The following is a 17,188-nucleotide window of genomic DNA, read 5'->3' on the forward strand; positions in this document are numbered from 1 at the left end:
TGCACTTGCCTTCAACTTGATAAAATTGTATGGAAAACGAACAAATGAGAAAGGGAAATCTTATAAAGGGTCTCAAGAGAGCATCGTTAAGGTTGCGTGTGTACAGAACTAAATACGGGTATCGAAAGGACCTATGGAAACATCTGTATTAATGAAATTCATTAGACACGCCGCTTGCGAATTATAAAAATCGTATTTCGTGGCTTCGATACGTTGAAATTGCGCTTGAATATTTTCTCTCACGGAATACAGTAGATTCAAAATAGATATAGCTTGTAGTTCAACAATACCTATATTCCTGACAATAGCAGTGCGTTGTTTTGATATTTTGGTAGAACGGTGCGTGAATGCTGTGGATAATGAGATGAAGTAAAACATCAGGACGGAAAGCTTAAATTATATGAAAGTTATTAAGCGTTAGCCAAAAAATCGCCCGAGCAAATTACTCACTGCATTGGAGTGAGTTTGGTCGGTTTTAAGTTCTTTGTGGTTGGAGAACTGAACGTAGACGGCCTGGTTACGAAGCTGCGGCGTGCAGCCAGTGAAGTACGATACCATGGTTACGGCAGCGCTCTCATCAGCCATCTCCAGGAACGCCTGAGAATCAGATCAGGACATAAAAATTAATTCCAGACGATCATACCTCATCAACGTAGTGAATGTCTGAATACGAGTTTATCTCGAATGATTAGAGAATGAAAGTAATGGCATCAACATATCTTCAGAATGATTAAAATCGAGTATGAAATCAGCCGGAAATAAAATAATAATAAAATCTTAACAGACGACTATATTTTCCTCTGTGAAATGGAGCAGTTTCGACAAGTTCACAATTGGATAGCTCACTCACCTGATTTTTTCCCTTCAAGACGAGGACGTTGGTGACCTCGCCAAATGGTATTCCCAGATGGACAATTTCTGCCTCAGTCACTTCGTTTGGGATGTTGCGTATGTGCATGACGCGTGAAGGCGTTCCATTGCTTTTGTCCAACTTTGCCTGTCAACGAACAAAAGAAAATATTACAGTTTCGCACCAGCAGCACTTCTCAAAAGTGTTTACGAACTCAAAAACATGCACCACTACGAAATGTAAAAAAAAATTGTGCATCTGCAGACCGTGAATCTCGCGCCCCGCGACTAGACACGAGTCTTGAAATAGAGCAGACAAGGCACCACAACAGTTTGCCAATGTCGGGCTTTAGGAGTGGAAAAGATTGTTTTGAAATACTACGAATTTCACGATTGAATTCTGAACTGACTGGGGAACAGAAATGAAATTATACCCGAAATACAGGAAATTACTGATCATAAATGATTTACTTAAAGAGAAATTTAGCGGAATGATTCCATTATTATAGTAAAGTTATATAAATATACAATACCAATGTGCGGAATTTTGCACGGCAAAAAAATATATACTAAAAAAAAAACACTTGCCGAAAGTAATCCACGAGGACGAGAATATGAAAGACGGAAAGAGAAATAAAAAATTATAAAATAGGAAAGAAGGGAAAATGGGAAGAAGCCACGCAAGTTCCTCTTAAAAATAAGAGAAAGACTTCAGAACAAAGCTCCAGAAAGACGGGCATCAATAAGAATTGGAGCGAGAGTCAGATATGAGGAGAGACAAGACAAGCTAGGCTCAGCGACAGCGGCAACTCGAGCATGTCGAGTGATCCAACAAACGACAGTCGATCGGCAACAAAGTTAGGCAAGTTTCGTTAGCGTAACGGCACCATATTAACCTCGGGCGGGACCCGGGCCACATGGTCAACATCAAAGATAGAAATAAACCATAGATCGCATAAGAATTCATATACAGATGGAAGCATTAGGGAATATCATGGACGTTTGATAAATGGTTTCAAGATTAACGTAGTTATATCCGGACTTAAGACTGATTGAACTGGATATTCTGAAAGGTAATTAAATTATACGAACCTCCTTAGCAATTTTCGAAATGAGAAAAAAACGAGCTTAAGAGGGAAATCGAGGATATAACTGGTATCATTCAATGTTAGGAAAAAATTCGCAAGAGAATAGGATAAAATGCAAAACATCATATTTCTTAGTATATCAACGCTGACTTTGGAACATATGTTTAAATGGATGAAAGTTTACGAATAATTCGGGGATTGAATGGCGGGTCGTAAGTCACAAGTCACTTTAAATCAAGGATATGCGCGGCCTCGCGGTGTCGGATCAATGAACACAGCCAGGCTTGTCTGCTACAGCGGCTATGCCAGAAGATTAAGTCGTCACAACAGCGATCGCTCGTTAACGTTTTTGCATGGGCTAGCTTAGGTCGGCACTATAGGTAGGAAGGCTACAGTGTGTCTAAACGGATCTCTGCTGTCAAGTTGATGCAGGATAGTGCTATAACTGCAGCGCTTTTCTGCCTTAAAGGAGAATCACGAACGTGTTTTCATTAGCGGTAAATCTAATAGATTGCCGATTCATTTCCCATATTTGAATGAAAGATTCTCGTCAATTGTGAAGAAACAAAGAAAGCATAGCATGTAAAGATATACAAGCGGTGAAATGTAATTTGCATCAATTTCGTTTCAACGAGAGGGAGTAATTTAGGTTGAGGTTAGGGAAGTCTCAGGAAAGATTATTCGGAAACAAACTTGATCAGCGACGGTTTTTTATGGAAAACAAAATGATCCCACAAGGCACTAGTTGGTTTTATCATTCGCATAATATAGGCAATCGGTATTCTTAAGAAATTCACCTGTAGCACCATTAACCTATTAAAGCCAAGTGGCAGCTTTATTTGCAACCTAAAAAGATGGTTATATCATTAATAATGAGTTACATTTCAGTTTTCTTGTACTACACCGCGTCATTCACGTTTCTTGAGCGTAACGAACAAGAACTGTCATATTCGGTCGTTCGCTGTACTGTAAGTGGACCTTGAACTACAGCCGGGTAGCTGTGTTTATGAGCATGTCGCTACCAGTGCACAGAGAAGAGTAATTACCATTGTTTGTCAGTATGAATTTTATTATGTTAAATGTTGTAATGATGGATTAAACGTCTAGTAATCAGACAATACTCATAAATGGCATTTAACTTTGATATTGAACTCAATATAAGCTAAATTATAGAAAGTGGACATGAAAACAGTATTTTTGCGTGAATGTTGGAAATAGAGGGCTAATACCTAATGTTCTGTTTGTATCACAACAAAATTATTTAACATCTTTTTAGTAAAATTTTTCAATGAAGTAATATTGTGATTTATATAACATCTTATTTCTTGAGTGTTGACTGTCAGAAATTCACGATGTGTTGGCAGAGTGTGACAAAAAGTGTTTGCAATCGAACTGCCAATTGAAAATCCTCAGGCAGAATCAGGCATTGATTCTAATGATTAGGATGCCTCCACCCTAGCCATTTACAGAGATGCATATTGACGAGTCATGTTAAAAATGACAATGAAAAAGAGGATAATAACGTAGTTAGTGTTATTTCTAACACACTTACAAGCAAGTATAACTTCAAAAAGCTGGCAGAAGGAATTGCCCCAGGAAAAAATACATTCAAATAGATGTACCACTTTCAGTTCAAGTTTATGGTCAGTATTTGTGGGGTGTTAACTGGTTTGTTTGACAAACAAGTATCAGCATCGAATCTGCATGTATTCGTTTCTAACAATGGCGGTGGCCCCTCCTCCCCTGGAAAGTTAGTGCACAAGCTGTAAATTTAAGAGACTTTTTAACGAAAGCGGTAGCAATGTTCCATTATCGGATTTCATCAGAAAGGAATACCCATGGCCAACCATGACCATGAAGACCCATGGCCAAGCCAGGAAGGAAAAGCGGTCCTAAATCTATATCATATAGACCCGCTAAGGAAATTGTGCGGACATCTACAGCAAAGCACTGGATATACTAGTGAATAGAGAGATAAAAAGTATGTAAAATGTCTAAACTGCAAGGAAAAGACTGAACGAAAATATGAACTATGCATTATTGATTTTACCCCGACTGCATGAAAGATTACCACATGAAAGAATGAGATGTTTATTCTTCTGTTCTGCAATTGTGATCGATTATGTTCACTTGTTATTGACTCATAATTTTTCATGACTTTCCTTATCGACTCATTTTTTCATGACTTTCCCAAAAATTTGTTATTATTATAACCATACATTCGAGAAAAGTTCCAATTCGTCAGCTTACTGCCGAGTGGCAACTTTAGTTGCCAGACCCAAATTTAGCATTCATTAAGTATTTTTTTTGAAATGAATGCTTTACTGGATATTTAGTGACCAAATGAGGAACTCAACAAATTAAATTTGTTGAGTATATAGTTCAAATATATAATTTGAACTCAACAAAGTACCTATATATATATTGTCCCATATAATTCTCGTTTCAATGGGTTATTACTTAAACGCAACCAAGGTGTGGCCTTCCAGTCTCGGGATCAAGTAAGAAGCAATAGGCTTCACTTTGGGGTTCATGATAACTATGTAGTGCTTCAACACAGAGTCTCGTACGGAACCGAGGTATCGAGTCGGAATACTAGTAACGCGGTCTCGTAGTATTCAATCAAAGGCGGCAGTATAGATGTGAGGGCAGAGGAGCGAAGCCTCAGTTTAGCAACAGCGGAGGCTAGCAGCATGCAAGCCGGCATCATCTAGGATGCAGGAAGGTTTTTAAGAGGAAGGCAGGGCAATTTTTCGGGTTCGAAAGCGTCTCTCGTTCCCACGAGAGCAATTACGTCTCGACCTGAATGGTATAAAAAAAGCCCGTAAAGCGCACGGGCAAAACAAGACACCGGAACATACACGGAAATTGATGTGTGTGCTTTCTTTGGCTCTAGTCATCCTTGATCAGCACTGCAGTCGAAAATACGCTTGCGTGATTCTGTACTTTCTTTTCCAATAATTGTTCAATGGCGTTTCTATTTCGCAGGGAAAATTACTATTGAATGGCAATGGAAGAATTTGCATAGAAAAAATTTCTGATGGAAATATTCCAGACTCTACTAGAAAGAAAAGACACTAATTTATTCGCTCAGTATATTTTTGATCTTTAGAGAGAGAAAATATTTGTGAGCAAAAGATGATCCTTTCCCACACAAAATTTTGTACGAAAGTGCAATTACTGTCTTCAAACGCAACGGTGTCAATGCACTATTATCATTAATTGATAATATTATTATCAATTGATAATATTATTATTAATTGATAATATTATTATCAATTGCTATTAATATTTAATTGATTATTATCAGTTAAAAGTGTCAATGCACTATTTGTCCATCAATTGATAATAATTATGGGAAATAGATTCGACTTTAGTTATGATTTTAATTATAATTTTTCGTTGTCACGGTCTGTGAATGTCTTGAGTATTTGAGGTTTTATCCATAATAGACTGCCTTTGGAAAATAAAGTTTCGAGTCATGTTGAAGAATCAATTGACATGGCAATCCTAGGCCTATTCAACAATCCTTACATCCAATTACACGCGGACTTCACAGATTGGACTAGGAGTTACGTAAGTAACGATGGGCGAGTCAGGTTCAAAAGAACTGCAAAACGGTGAGTCTTGGACCGTTTCGATTTCAAGGAAAGACAACTCGATAACTCAACAAGCTTTACCTTAGAAAAATTGTGTTGATGGCTCGTGAAATACCATGAAATAACCTACGAATACAATAAAGTTACCTACATTTGATATATTTACTATGTGACAATTTGTATCACAAAAAGTACCAGCGTTGAAAATGGTCAAGTCCCCCTGGTTTACGGAACAGCTTACTTTTAGATCATGCTTAAGAGCCTTTCCTTCACGTTCGTCAAATTGTGATAGAAAATAGTCAAAATCATAGTCAATAATGCCGTTTTTAAAGAAATTGCATCACTTAATTAATGGAAAACGGTATTCAAAACAAAATCCTTAACTTGATACAATTCGTCGCAACTGCTAAGCGATACTCGCACGCGCAAAAAATACATCGAACATGAGGTTTGAGTAAACATCTGAGATTTCAGGGAATCTGAGATTCCTACAGAAGTAGTGTGCTCTGAAACAATCTCACCTATCAATAAAAAAATAGTGATCGGGATATTGATATGTGTGGTTCGTAATTGACAGGCGAAAGTATTATTTGGACAGTAATGAAGTTACTTACATTGCAAATTGTTTGTCGTTTCTTGTGCAATACCTACTTTAATATAGAGGAACAATGCACCGCGGCCAATCGCTGACAATTAAAAGCAAGTGGATGATAAACATCACGCTTAACTATGAAACTCAATTGCAGCTGCAGTATAAACTAAGCGAGAATGCAACACGATGATTAATTACAAGTAAAAAAAAAACATTTTATTAAATTGAAATGAGGTGCCTTAGCAAGTAAACTACAGTATAAACCATGTATGTAGCTCAAGAGAGATATAATATATCAACTCATTAAACAGTAACACTGAAATACATGACTAAGAAGAGTAACATAAAGTGAGGATTGTAGCACGTTCTAACAGGCATGGAGCTTGCGATAAATGCAAAAATAAAAGCACCGTAAAGCATAGGAAGTAATGGGTCTCCGACTAAGTGAGGGAGGAGGCTGGGCCAGCAGCAGTAGGGGCCGGCCTGGCTTTGGGAGCTAATTGCTCTTTGATGACTCAAGTCAGCCGACCGCTCCGTGGTAACGTCGCACGCTAACCCGTACACGCCCACCTCGTCACTTAACGACAACACAAATACACCAAGTAATATTAAAGTTCAGTAGCCCACCTCGTCACTTAACAACACAAATACACCAAGTAATATTAAAGTTCAGTAGCCCACCTCGTCACTTAATGACAACACAAATACACCAAGTAATATTAAAGTTCAGTAGCCCACCTCGTCACTTATTGACAACACAAATACACCAAGTAATATTAAAGTTCAGTAGCCCACCTCGTCACTTATTGACAACACAAATACACTAAGTAATATTAAAGTTAAGTATTATTGTTCAGGTGCAGGTTAATTTCACTTCTAATATATGAGTTCTGTCAACGAATATTCAACAGGACATGAAATTGAAAGATTTTGCTAAAAAGCCTGCATGTTAATTTCACAAAAATGTTTGCTCCAAATAAACCAATGATAATCGGAAACTCTACAGTCCATATACAGGGGATGGACAAAATAAGAGAAACGCCTGAGAAATCCACATATATATTTTAGTATGGTGAAAGTCCAACCTTTTGCGGCACATACAGCCGAGGAATTGATTCATACAAATTGTGAAATGTTTCCACCAAAGGCATTTAACCCATTAATCAGTTAAAATTACCTCCAGCTCTTTCGAAGACGATGGCGGTGGGAATCGACTTTTGACTTGCAACTCTAAAATCGACCATAAATGCTTGATAATATTCAGGTCTAGTGATTGAGATGGTCAAACGAGATGCTCAACTTCATTATAATGTTCCTCGTGCCATTTTTTTTCAACAATTCCAGCTGTATAGATCAGAGCATTATCAACTTGAAAGATGATGGTGTACCCCTCAAGAAACGGTGCTTGAACCATTGGATGAACTTTTTCCACCAAAATTCCAAAATAGTCACGGCTGTTGATTCTTCCATGAAGAGAAATCATGGGTCTGCAAGATTTCCAAGAAATAGCACCCCAGATCATTACAGATCCCCGGCCATGTTTTACGGTTAGGAGGAGGCAGTCTGGATAAAATGACACTTTTGACTCCAAACGTAAACTCGGCCAGAGGTTGGAAATAAGGTAAACGATGATTCGTCAGAGAAAATCGCATTTTTCCACTGTTCGAGGGAAGAATTCTGGAGGTTTTTACACCACTTTAAACGCATTGAAGCATTAGAATTTTAAACTAGAGGTTTTCTAATTGCAGCTCTTCCATAGAATCCAGATCTGTGCAGCTCTCGGCGGACAATCTTTATGGAAACTGGGTTATATTGTTGTCCATTGATGTCTGCGATAATTATAACAGCCGTGGTCTTTTGATTGTCCCTCGCAATTCGATTTAGGTATCGACGGTTTCTCTTGGACAACTTCGACTTTCGCCAGACCTGTGCTTTGCTGAGAATATTCTTCTCTTTCAAAAGCAGTCATTTGCTTAACCCCTCTACTACGGAAGATGATCATGTAAACATTGCGTTTACAATTGAAATGACGCAATAATTAAAAAACAACAAAATTACAATTAAAAACAAAATTACAATTTGAATGACGCAATAGTTGGTTACAACAAATATTTGAATATCGAAAATGATTCAAGAAACGAATGCTGGATTCATGCTTTTTTTTTTTTTGCTCAAAGAAATTCATAATGAATTTCAATTATTATTCAACTTGAATTTTTTTTTGTAAAACAATAAAAATTAATAGGTTTTGGAAAGAATTTAACCCAAGTAGTTACTTCATGCTAAACGATATTTTCACACGAAAAATTTTCAGTCATTGCCCTGAGAAAAGTCGAAATGTTTGGTTAATCGGGCAGTGGAATTACAAGCTCTGAACGAAGTTTTCAAAGAAACTGAAATAGCGGACAAAGCCAATGCAAAGTGGAGGCATTCAACGGAGCAAACTTCTTTCTATTACCTTGAGTGGCGCAAAATAAAAGAAACTCTTCTTCAAAAAAGTTTGAAGCATTTGCATCTAAATCAAAGTAGAGCAACCGGAAGATGCGTGTGAAGTTCCCTCGAAAGATGTCGAAAAGCTCGTCACGTTGTTGAACAATTCAGAAAAGAGAGGAAGACACATGTCCCGGAACGCTCAACTCAGCATAAGCCACAATTTGCGATCAAATAAAAAACTGAAAACAATACAACAATGATATAATTAATTACTGCAACAAACTAAACGCAAAGATTGAAGAACAAAATTCTCGCACAGATGCTCTCAATCTTTTGAGGCAGTCAAAGCAAAAATGTAAACATGTGAACCGCAGTGTTCTTTCTTTACAAAATAAACTACAGAAGAGACTGCATCGCACTTCGTGATGTGTATGAAACTCCGCACGTCTAGCACAAGGTTTGTATGCTCTTGAGTATACCTCACTTGAGTATCAAGGATACACTAGTGGGCCGTTCGACCGTGCAGGTTAAGATCAATTTACCCCTATTTAAGAAATAAGAGAAAGAAATCAAAGAAGAAAAGTTTAGATAGCCGTACGCGTTATAATAGGAACTTTTCACGAATTAGATGTAGGCTCAATAAAATAAAAGCTGCATGCCGAAATGTATAGCTAGTGTTCATACATTGGACGATTTAAATATACCCAGTAGATTTTTAATGCAAAAATAGGTTTCAGAAGTAATCTAAGGCGCAGCAACTCGTTCTTAAAAACATTTACACTGAACAGAGTTCGATGATAAGACGGAAGAGCTCTTTAACGAAGTGAGTAGGCAACGCTACAATGCTGAAGAATAAATAATTGCAGGGCGAATACGTCGTACGTGCAGGAGCCAAGTCCTGTGTACAAATGAACTGAGCAGAACTAGGAAAAAATTAGCTGATCAAACTGAACTCATAATCAGATATGATCGTACAAGTCCGCAGATCGCTGATATGGTGTAAAAAGATATAATTTTTAATATCTTTGTCAAGTATTTTATAGAAAGAATGACGGAGAGAACGAATTGCTAGTTTAAAAATTACCGTGAACAAATTTAAAGCGATGCAAAAACTGAAAACCTAAATTCGTCAAGCTGCCGCAGCGTCGTGTTGAGTAACTTTATAAGAACCTAAAATTTGGGATTTTCGTTTTACTGATAATCTCAACGGAACCTCAAATTGAATTGAAAACAGAAGCGCAAACGTGAATATTTTACAAGGCATGTGTCGTACAATTCTGACAAAAAAACCTTCCAAGTATCCAAACGAAAGACTTGTGATGAGCTACACTCTTATCAAGCGTTAGGAGCAACTTATTGTAATAAAACTGAACACTAATATAAAAAAATCCTATAAATTCATTCATACAAGCCGGAATCCGACGTACCGTACATCATAAATTCACCCTCGTGTACAGATCAAGTTGAAAAATTCATTGCCACAAACCCCCAATTCTAATGGTCCCAACAAACGGCCATTGAGAGACGCACGGACGCTTCCATTAAGCAATGTTTCCGGAAAAAGAAGCACACACAGCTCTTCATAACAAGGGAAAATATCGCTCGCTTCAAGCTATCGATGAGAACCAAGTGAGGCTACGACGCAAGCCAAAAAATATTACTCCTCATTGTAATACATCCCGAAATATTTTCCGGTTGTGGAATCATGTCAACCAATAGCCAATGAAGACAATTTAAATGTTTAAAGTCAATAGTTAGATGTAATTATGGAGAACCACGATTAAAAAGTTCATAATGACGTTTTATCGTCTTTTTTCTCCATCACAGTAAACAGCAATGACAAAAAAGGCATCGATAAATTACTAGTCCATTAAAGTTAACGAGCTGTCGGCAGCTTGTCACAGTGAAACCAGTAGTAAAAAATCAAGGAACGACTCTATAGTGAAACTTGCGTATTGTAGCACCTGAAACGGATAAATCGAATGCATCAGGCGCAAATAAACAAGCTCGCTACTCGGAAATAAAAAATTTGCACAGCAATGGCCGGGCGCATCGAAGGATTTTGATATAAGAGAGGGAGGATATCAATATTTCATGGTGCAAGAGCAGCAGCAGACAGAGATAGCGAGGTAAGTCAACAGCGAGAGAGAGAGAGAGAGAGAGTGTGAGAGAGGAAGGGAGGCGTAACAGAGGGCCTGCGTAAACAGAGACTTGGGGATCCCTGAGCCCGTGATCTTGAGCTTTTATGGAAGAGAATAAAAAGTAATAAGTCCAATTGCTGATACGGTTAAGATTCTCGCTTAAATATGGGATGAATGAATGAAACTGCGTCATCGAGAGAATTAATTAATGAAGGCCATACAGGCCACTCGTAATGCATAAGAGAGTACCGTAAGTCACTCATTGTGTTCACATTCTCATAGCTTCAAATATTCTTGTATACCCTCCAATGAAATGTACCATCGATGATGCTTTTTCAGAATAAAAGATAAGTGGGTTCACCCACTTGATAGAAGGCAAGTTTACAAAAATGAAAACTAGAAGAAGTAAGAATAGTTGAGTAACCCACGGTAAATCTACAAGACGTAATAGTCTTGAAACTCAGAATTTGTATGAATTTGGGAGGATTCCGATAGAAATCAGCTTTCAAGCCGATCTTTGCAACTTAGAAATCATTCGCCAATATTTAACCAGTACTCAGAATACTTAGGTAAGAAAATAAAAACAATCGTCAAGTATTTATACTTCGAGAGAAGCAAGAAAATTTCACCACAACAGATGATACGTACTTATAGTTTGTCTAGTACATCGGTATCTTCAATTCAAGAATCTTCATTTAGAATAAAACCAGATGAATATTATTCACCGAAAAGTGATTTCGCGTCTCGTGAATGAGACGTAAATTCAGATTTCAACGTAGTTATTTCCTGTCCATAAAAAAAAATCGAATGGCGTAACACCAGAACTGGCGAACACCAAACGTTGACGCGCTCATCACACTGCACGAAATTTAGCTCGCTATATCATGGTATAATTTTCATACAAGTCTGAAAGGAATGAATTCGCATGACATTTCTGACGCTCATTACGAGCGAAGCGGCGACAGCTCTGCAAAGATGGAGAGCGCGACGAAAATTTTACGGCATTTGCCAAGACCATCGAGCAAAAAAGTAGAAAAGATTGTCGCGATAAGGGCCAGTATTCCCATGACAACCGAATGGGAAGTGCAGGAGTGCTAGCAAGCTTTTATCCGCTGGCTTAACAATAGAAGAGACGAGATACTGACTGAATAAGGAAAGGATGTCCAATACACGCATGCAGTCAGAATAAGATGTATGCAGAAAGACCTAAAAATTATTCAATTTTTATTCCATAGACAAGTACCGGTATGCACATACTTAATCCATAACTAATAATATAAAATTAGGAAGCGAGATATATGTCGGTTGAAGATAATGAAGATAATAATCAGAAATTCTGGTTAACTTATCAGAGTTTATTTTTAGAATAGTATCAGTGAAATCTAGGAAATAGTAAAAAAAAAGAAAAAAACGCCCACAAAAATGCAGGTATTTACAAGTATCTATTTATCGAATTCCGTTATCAACGTTCAATCACAATAAAATCTACGAAACGGACAAAATTTACGTTTCTAGGCAACACCGTCAGCTTGGCCCGTGATATAAATATTAAGAGATCACAAGCACAGAATTTAAGTCCAAAACTACGCCCTTCGCAAAAACAGGAAAAAATATAACTCAGTACTCACTGCAGCTAGTGAGTGACAAAGAGCGCATTTTCTCGTCGACGAAAACGTGAAGTCACGGACAGACGGACAGACAGACGGACAGACATGGCGAGCACAATAGAGCATTTTTTCCATGAATGAGAAAATGCGCTAAAAATGCAGCCTTGTACAGTAATAAGAGGGCGTATCACGGCTACGAGTCTCACCTTTTTGGCATCGTTGGCGTCGATGTTGACAGAGGGACTCATGACGGAGCCGTTGCTGACGCCGCCAGATGGGCTGCTCAGCAGCTCGTCGGAGCCTCGCTGCAACACACACATTAGATCAATATAATTTTACTTAGAACTTGAAATCAAATAAATGGTTTACTAACGCAAACGTGTCAATATGAAACAATGATATTATTGATCAACATGCGCTGCAACACAGATGAGCTCAATACAATTTTACTGAGAACATGAAATCAAATAAATGTTTACTAACGTTAACGTGTTGCTATGACACAATAATATTATTAATCGACATGAATTTTCTATGTAACAAACTTGATTATTTAAGCATTTTAACTCAATATTAGAAAAATTGGTCATTTTTTGCTTATTAAAACAAATTTGAGAGGGGTTAGGGTTAATAATCTTTCTGAAGTCTTTATAAACGCACGAGAATTTAAAGAAAAGACATTATATAATTTTGGATCATTATGTTTGTCTAAAATCAATACTTAGCAGACAAAGTAATAAAAATCACAAATAAATATTTTTAAAAGTATGTAGCTCACGATACTTGGTAAAATAATTGCAGCCGACTTGAACATCTAAAACTGAGCTGCATTAAAGCGAGATATTACGAGAAAACGTTTGTCAAGAAATTTCATGACCTACAAAGCTCAATACTCGATAACTTGGGAATCATTAGGTTTCTGGCGCAAAAAAAAAAAAAAAAAAAACATGAGAAAACACATCCAGCGTAAGCTTTGAAATAGTAGCGTCAACTCGTCGATTTCATTTCAGTATTTCATCAGCTCACGACAATTTTCCAAACTAAATGTAATCCAATCATATCCTACCTGAGTAAAAATTGCGGTTCAAAATAATATATATCGCAGATACCCCGAACTAATTTTAATCTTTTTTAACTAAATTGTGAAAAGCGGCAGTTACAGGTATTATATTTTCAATTCTTTACAAGCTGCTATAGATAAGCCTGATTGAGTTTAACTAGGGTTTCTCCAGTGCATGAATCTATCAGAAAAGTCACAACTATCACAGGAAACTAACATAAATGCTAAAGACTGACACAAAATATACCTTTATAAACAAAGCAATGTATAAATATGTTTCGAAACTGAACTCAAGTCTGAGGATGATAGATGTGTACTGCTTAGCGAGATTTTTCAAACCATTTTTAGCTTAATTTACTCGTTTGGATAAATTGAAAACTCAAATCAATGGATGCAAGAAAGAAGAATGAATTCTACTTAAACGCTAGCCAGGTAGCAAATAGTTTCTCGGGAGTCCGCCAGAGTCGGGCAAAGCAAGTACTTCTCATGGATATATTCAGTACCAAGCATCATTAAAAATAATCCGACGTTTCTATGTACTTTTATCTTCCGAGTCAGAGGGTTCTGAGGAGGACCCCTGAGACCACTTTATCAGGGGTCACGCCACAGACGTACGGTCATGGAGAAAAACTTAACCAGCGCTAAAAATATACAATAAACCACGTAGAAAACTCATAAAAGCAAAAGGTGTAAAAAAGACGACAGTCGCAAAAAGTTTTCAAGTGAATCGAAACCATTTATAAGAAAGAAAATTGATACTGTGATAAGAAAAAAATCTTAAGAAGAGGGGACTGTTATAATCAAAGAAAAATTTGATAATAAGAACAGGTAGAATCTAATTAAATACGTGAACTGAAGTCAAGTTTAAACGTAACTGAGGGAGACTAAAATGATGAGAATGTATTTACTATTAAAATGACCGAGAGCAAATTTCACAAGAAGCTAAGTAACGGCCAAAAATTGCCGGTTCCTTCATGTATAAATTCATCAACCGCGTGCGACCTAAAAATGGGGCTAAAAATTTCCAGCGTAATGTCGCCAAGACTGACACGCTATGCACGGAAACCTTGCTTGTCGTGCCAACAAGCGGCAGAAATAAGAGGCACGTAATTAAGAACTCATGCAAAATGTGGACTTGATTTTTTGGCCTGAAGACATCATAGTTGCTCGGAGAAGACCGTGCCGAGGGGGCAAAGAAGCATCACAACGAGTGATGCATCAAAGACCGGCACACAACAAAGAAAGCCACCAAGGAGAGCACACAAAACTTTTCACGAGTCAACAGAGAAGTTTCACAGCGACTAACATGATTGGGCTCTATTGTTTGCGTCCGTACCGAATTTGCAGCTAAAAAGGACCTTATCCACCACAGCAGCTCAATACCAATTCAATACAACGAATGTCGCAAAGAAACGTAAATTTGCTGCGAGATATAGCGAATGTGTTGAACGTTGAGATGAGTCAATTTTAATAAAAACAACACAAAAAATATCAGGAATAATGAAAAAAATTAAAATTTAAACGTGTTTGTGCAGTAGGCTGACTTTTCTTGTGCGCCCGAAGGAGTTTTCAATTTCATGAATTTATTACGACTGGCGGGGATACTTCTCAACAACAGCTTAATGACGACCACGCATCACAAGAACCTTTTTGGCGCATCACAAATCTCATAAATATTTCCGATTATAAATTCTTTCAGCCATTTGTTTTATGTTCTTCAGACTGCAATATATTGTCAATATATTCAGTCTCCAATATATCCAAGAAGTCAAATAAGTTCAAAATGAATGAGAACTCTCTCACAAAAAAAGCATTTCATAGTCAATTGAAACAACGGATCTATTCTTACCGGACCATTGTAAAATTGAACCGTTATTCTAGCGTATGGTTTTACAGTTGGTAGATTTATCAGCTAACTTTTGAACGTCGAAATTATTTTGATTATTAAAATCGCAAGTAAGACTAAAACTATGGCGTATAAGGTACATGCATGCACCTTTTGTACGGCATTGAGTTATTGATGTGTTAGCAGATGTATTTCATCACTATTCAAAATGAAAGAGGTAACGGGGTTCAAAATGCTATCAGAAATTAAAAAGCCTATCAAAGCCGTGTTTAACAATAAGATCACCGGTCTTTCGGGAGCACAGTATTACTAAATCAGCCTGGGAGCGAGCACGAACTGGGCAGCTGCAGCAACTGAAGAGCACGAACGGGGCAGCTGGAGCAGCTGAAGAGCACGAGCGACTCTCAGACAGATTAGCAAGTTAACAGACCCAACTTCCAGACAAACTATGAATACAAACTCTAGGTCCTTTGGAATACAGGGCCGTTGGCGTGGGACTGGAGCACAACTTGACCTCCTCTACGTCAAGACGCTTATCCATATCTATGCAGGCATCACAAGGCTCCCGGGCCCAACAGGCACCTTGAATTGCATTAATTTAGATACCAGAATCTAATTGGTGTCTTATGACAACGTATAAGGAGCATTTTTCGACTTGCATATTCTATTATGTACGGAAAAAAGAAAACTCGAAAGCACGGGCTCACATGCTTTCCTCGCAGTAATTAAAAAAATTAAAAATGCATAAAGACACACTAGAAAATCAAGCGTCGTGATTATATTATGATAAGAACTATAAAGAGAGAGAGAGAGCAGAGCTCGGTGTCGTGTACGCAGAGGGGTGCGACAGGGAGGTGCCACTCGTGTCAAGATTGTGTCACGCCCTATACAAAGGCAACGACACAAAATTAGCCGACAAGCCGCGACGCGTCTTCGCGTGGTAGCGCCGTTGTGAACTTCCCGTCGCAGGTAAAGATAGAGTTGAGTTGCGATAGAAATTGCGTTTAATATTGAAAATTGCGAAATATCGTGGGATGACAAGCATAGCTGTGAATCCCAATCTCACGAGAAAACCTACATAGTAAATAATATCAGAAATCGCAAAATTAATTCAAGATTCAAAAAAATATAAACACGTTTCTAGGTTACGCAATAGTAACGTTTCAACTCATTCGAAATTTATTTGCACATTCAAGACAAGGATGGATAACAAAGATCGAGTCGAGTCCCAAAGCATCAAATCAAGACGTCCAGGCTGAGTTCAAACACTAGATCTCACAACAAAGCGTTTCTGTTCGTGTTAATAGGAAGCCGAAGCAAAGCTCGTTTATAACAGGAGCTTCATAGCAGCCGACAAGACTGGCTATATCCAGCTCGTTTATACTCACATACGCGCCCTGAGTATTAAATTTTTATCGAAAAAAATTAGTGGGCGACGATAACGTTCGATGGTGACATTTTCCTCCAGTATTGGTTAAAAAACATAGGGGATATAGTGTTTCCATCAATCCCGTTATATAGCTATCAGGCGCTTGAAGTAAATAATGTTAGTACAAATGTTTATCTGGATATGATTGACAATAAATTCGTATCTTGTATGCCGGCTATGCCGATTCTTGAAGATCAGTAGGTACCTTTCATCACATAATTTGAGCTCACAACTAGCACTAAATATATTGAAATAATTAACACAACAATAGCCCTCATGATAGAATTCTTCTGGCAATAATGTCGATAGAATAAAGTGGGAGCGAATTATCGACGATGTCCCGAATGAATCACGTTCATAGCAACACACTGAATGAGCTCAACTTCCATTTAAAAACGAAACTAAATAAAAAGAGATAAAAGAACTTGCGAATATTACATAATGCGCGAATTTGATAATCTAAATTTTTAATCCAGATTTGAGTCCTGATAATTTCGGGCATGAGGATCGCTAACAAGTATAGATGATAGAAACCAAACAGAGT

At 37.6% G+C, this 17,188-nt stretch overlaps 1 protein-coding gene across 10 annotated transcripts in view; it reads right to left on the minus strand.

The window, feature by feature from the left end:
* Positions 1 to 17,188, minus strand: part of LOC108665694 (polypyrimidine tract-binding protein 2) — a 170,773-nt gene that overhangs the window by 29,163 nt on the left and 124,422 nt on the right. For all 10 annotated transcript variants that reach the window (XM_047880564.1, XM_047880563.1, XM_047880561.1 and 7 more), the window contains 3 exons: positions 12,516 to 12,614; positions 851 to 997; positions 451 to 597 (listed from right to left, as the gene is read on the minus strand). In XM_047880564.1, coding sequence (XP_047736520.1) covers positions 451 to 597; positions 851 to 997; positions 12,516 to 12,614 — 393 coding nt within the window. The remainder of the gene's footprint in view (positions 1 to 450; positions 598 to 850; positions 998 to 12,515; positions 12,615 to 17,188) is intronic.

The sequence above is a fragment of the Hyalella azteca genome, unplaced genomic scaffold, assembly GCF_000764305.2.
Source record: "Hyalella azteca isolate HAZT.00-mixed unplaced genomic scaffold, Hazt_2.0.2 contig5580, whole genome shotgun sequence".
Lineage (NCBI taxonomy): Eukaryota > Metazoa > Arthropoda > Malacostraca > Amphipoda > Hyalellidae > Hyalella > Hyalella azteca.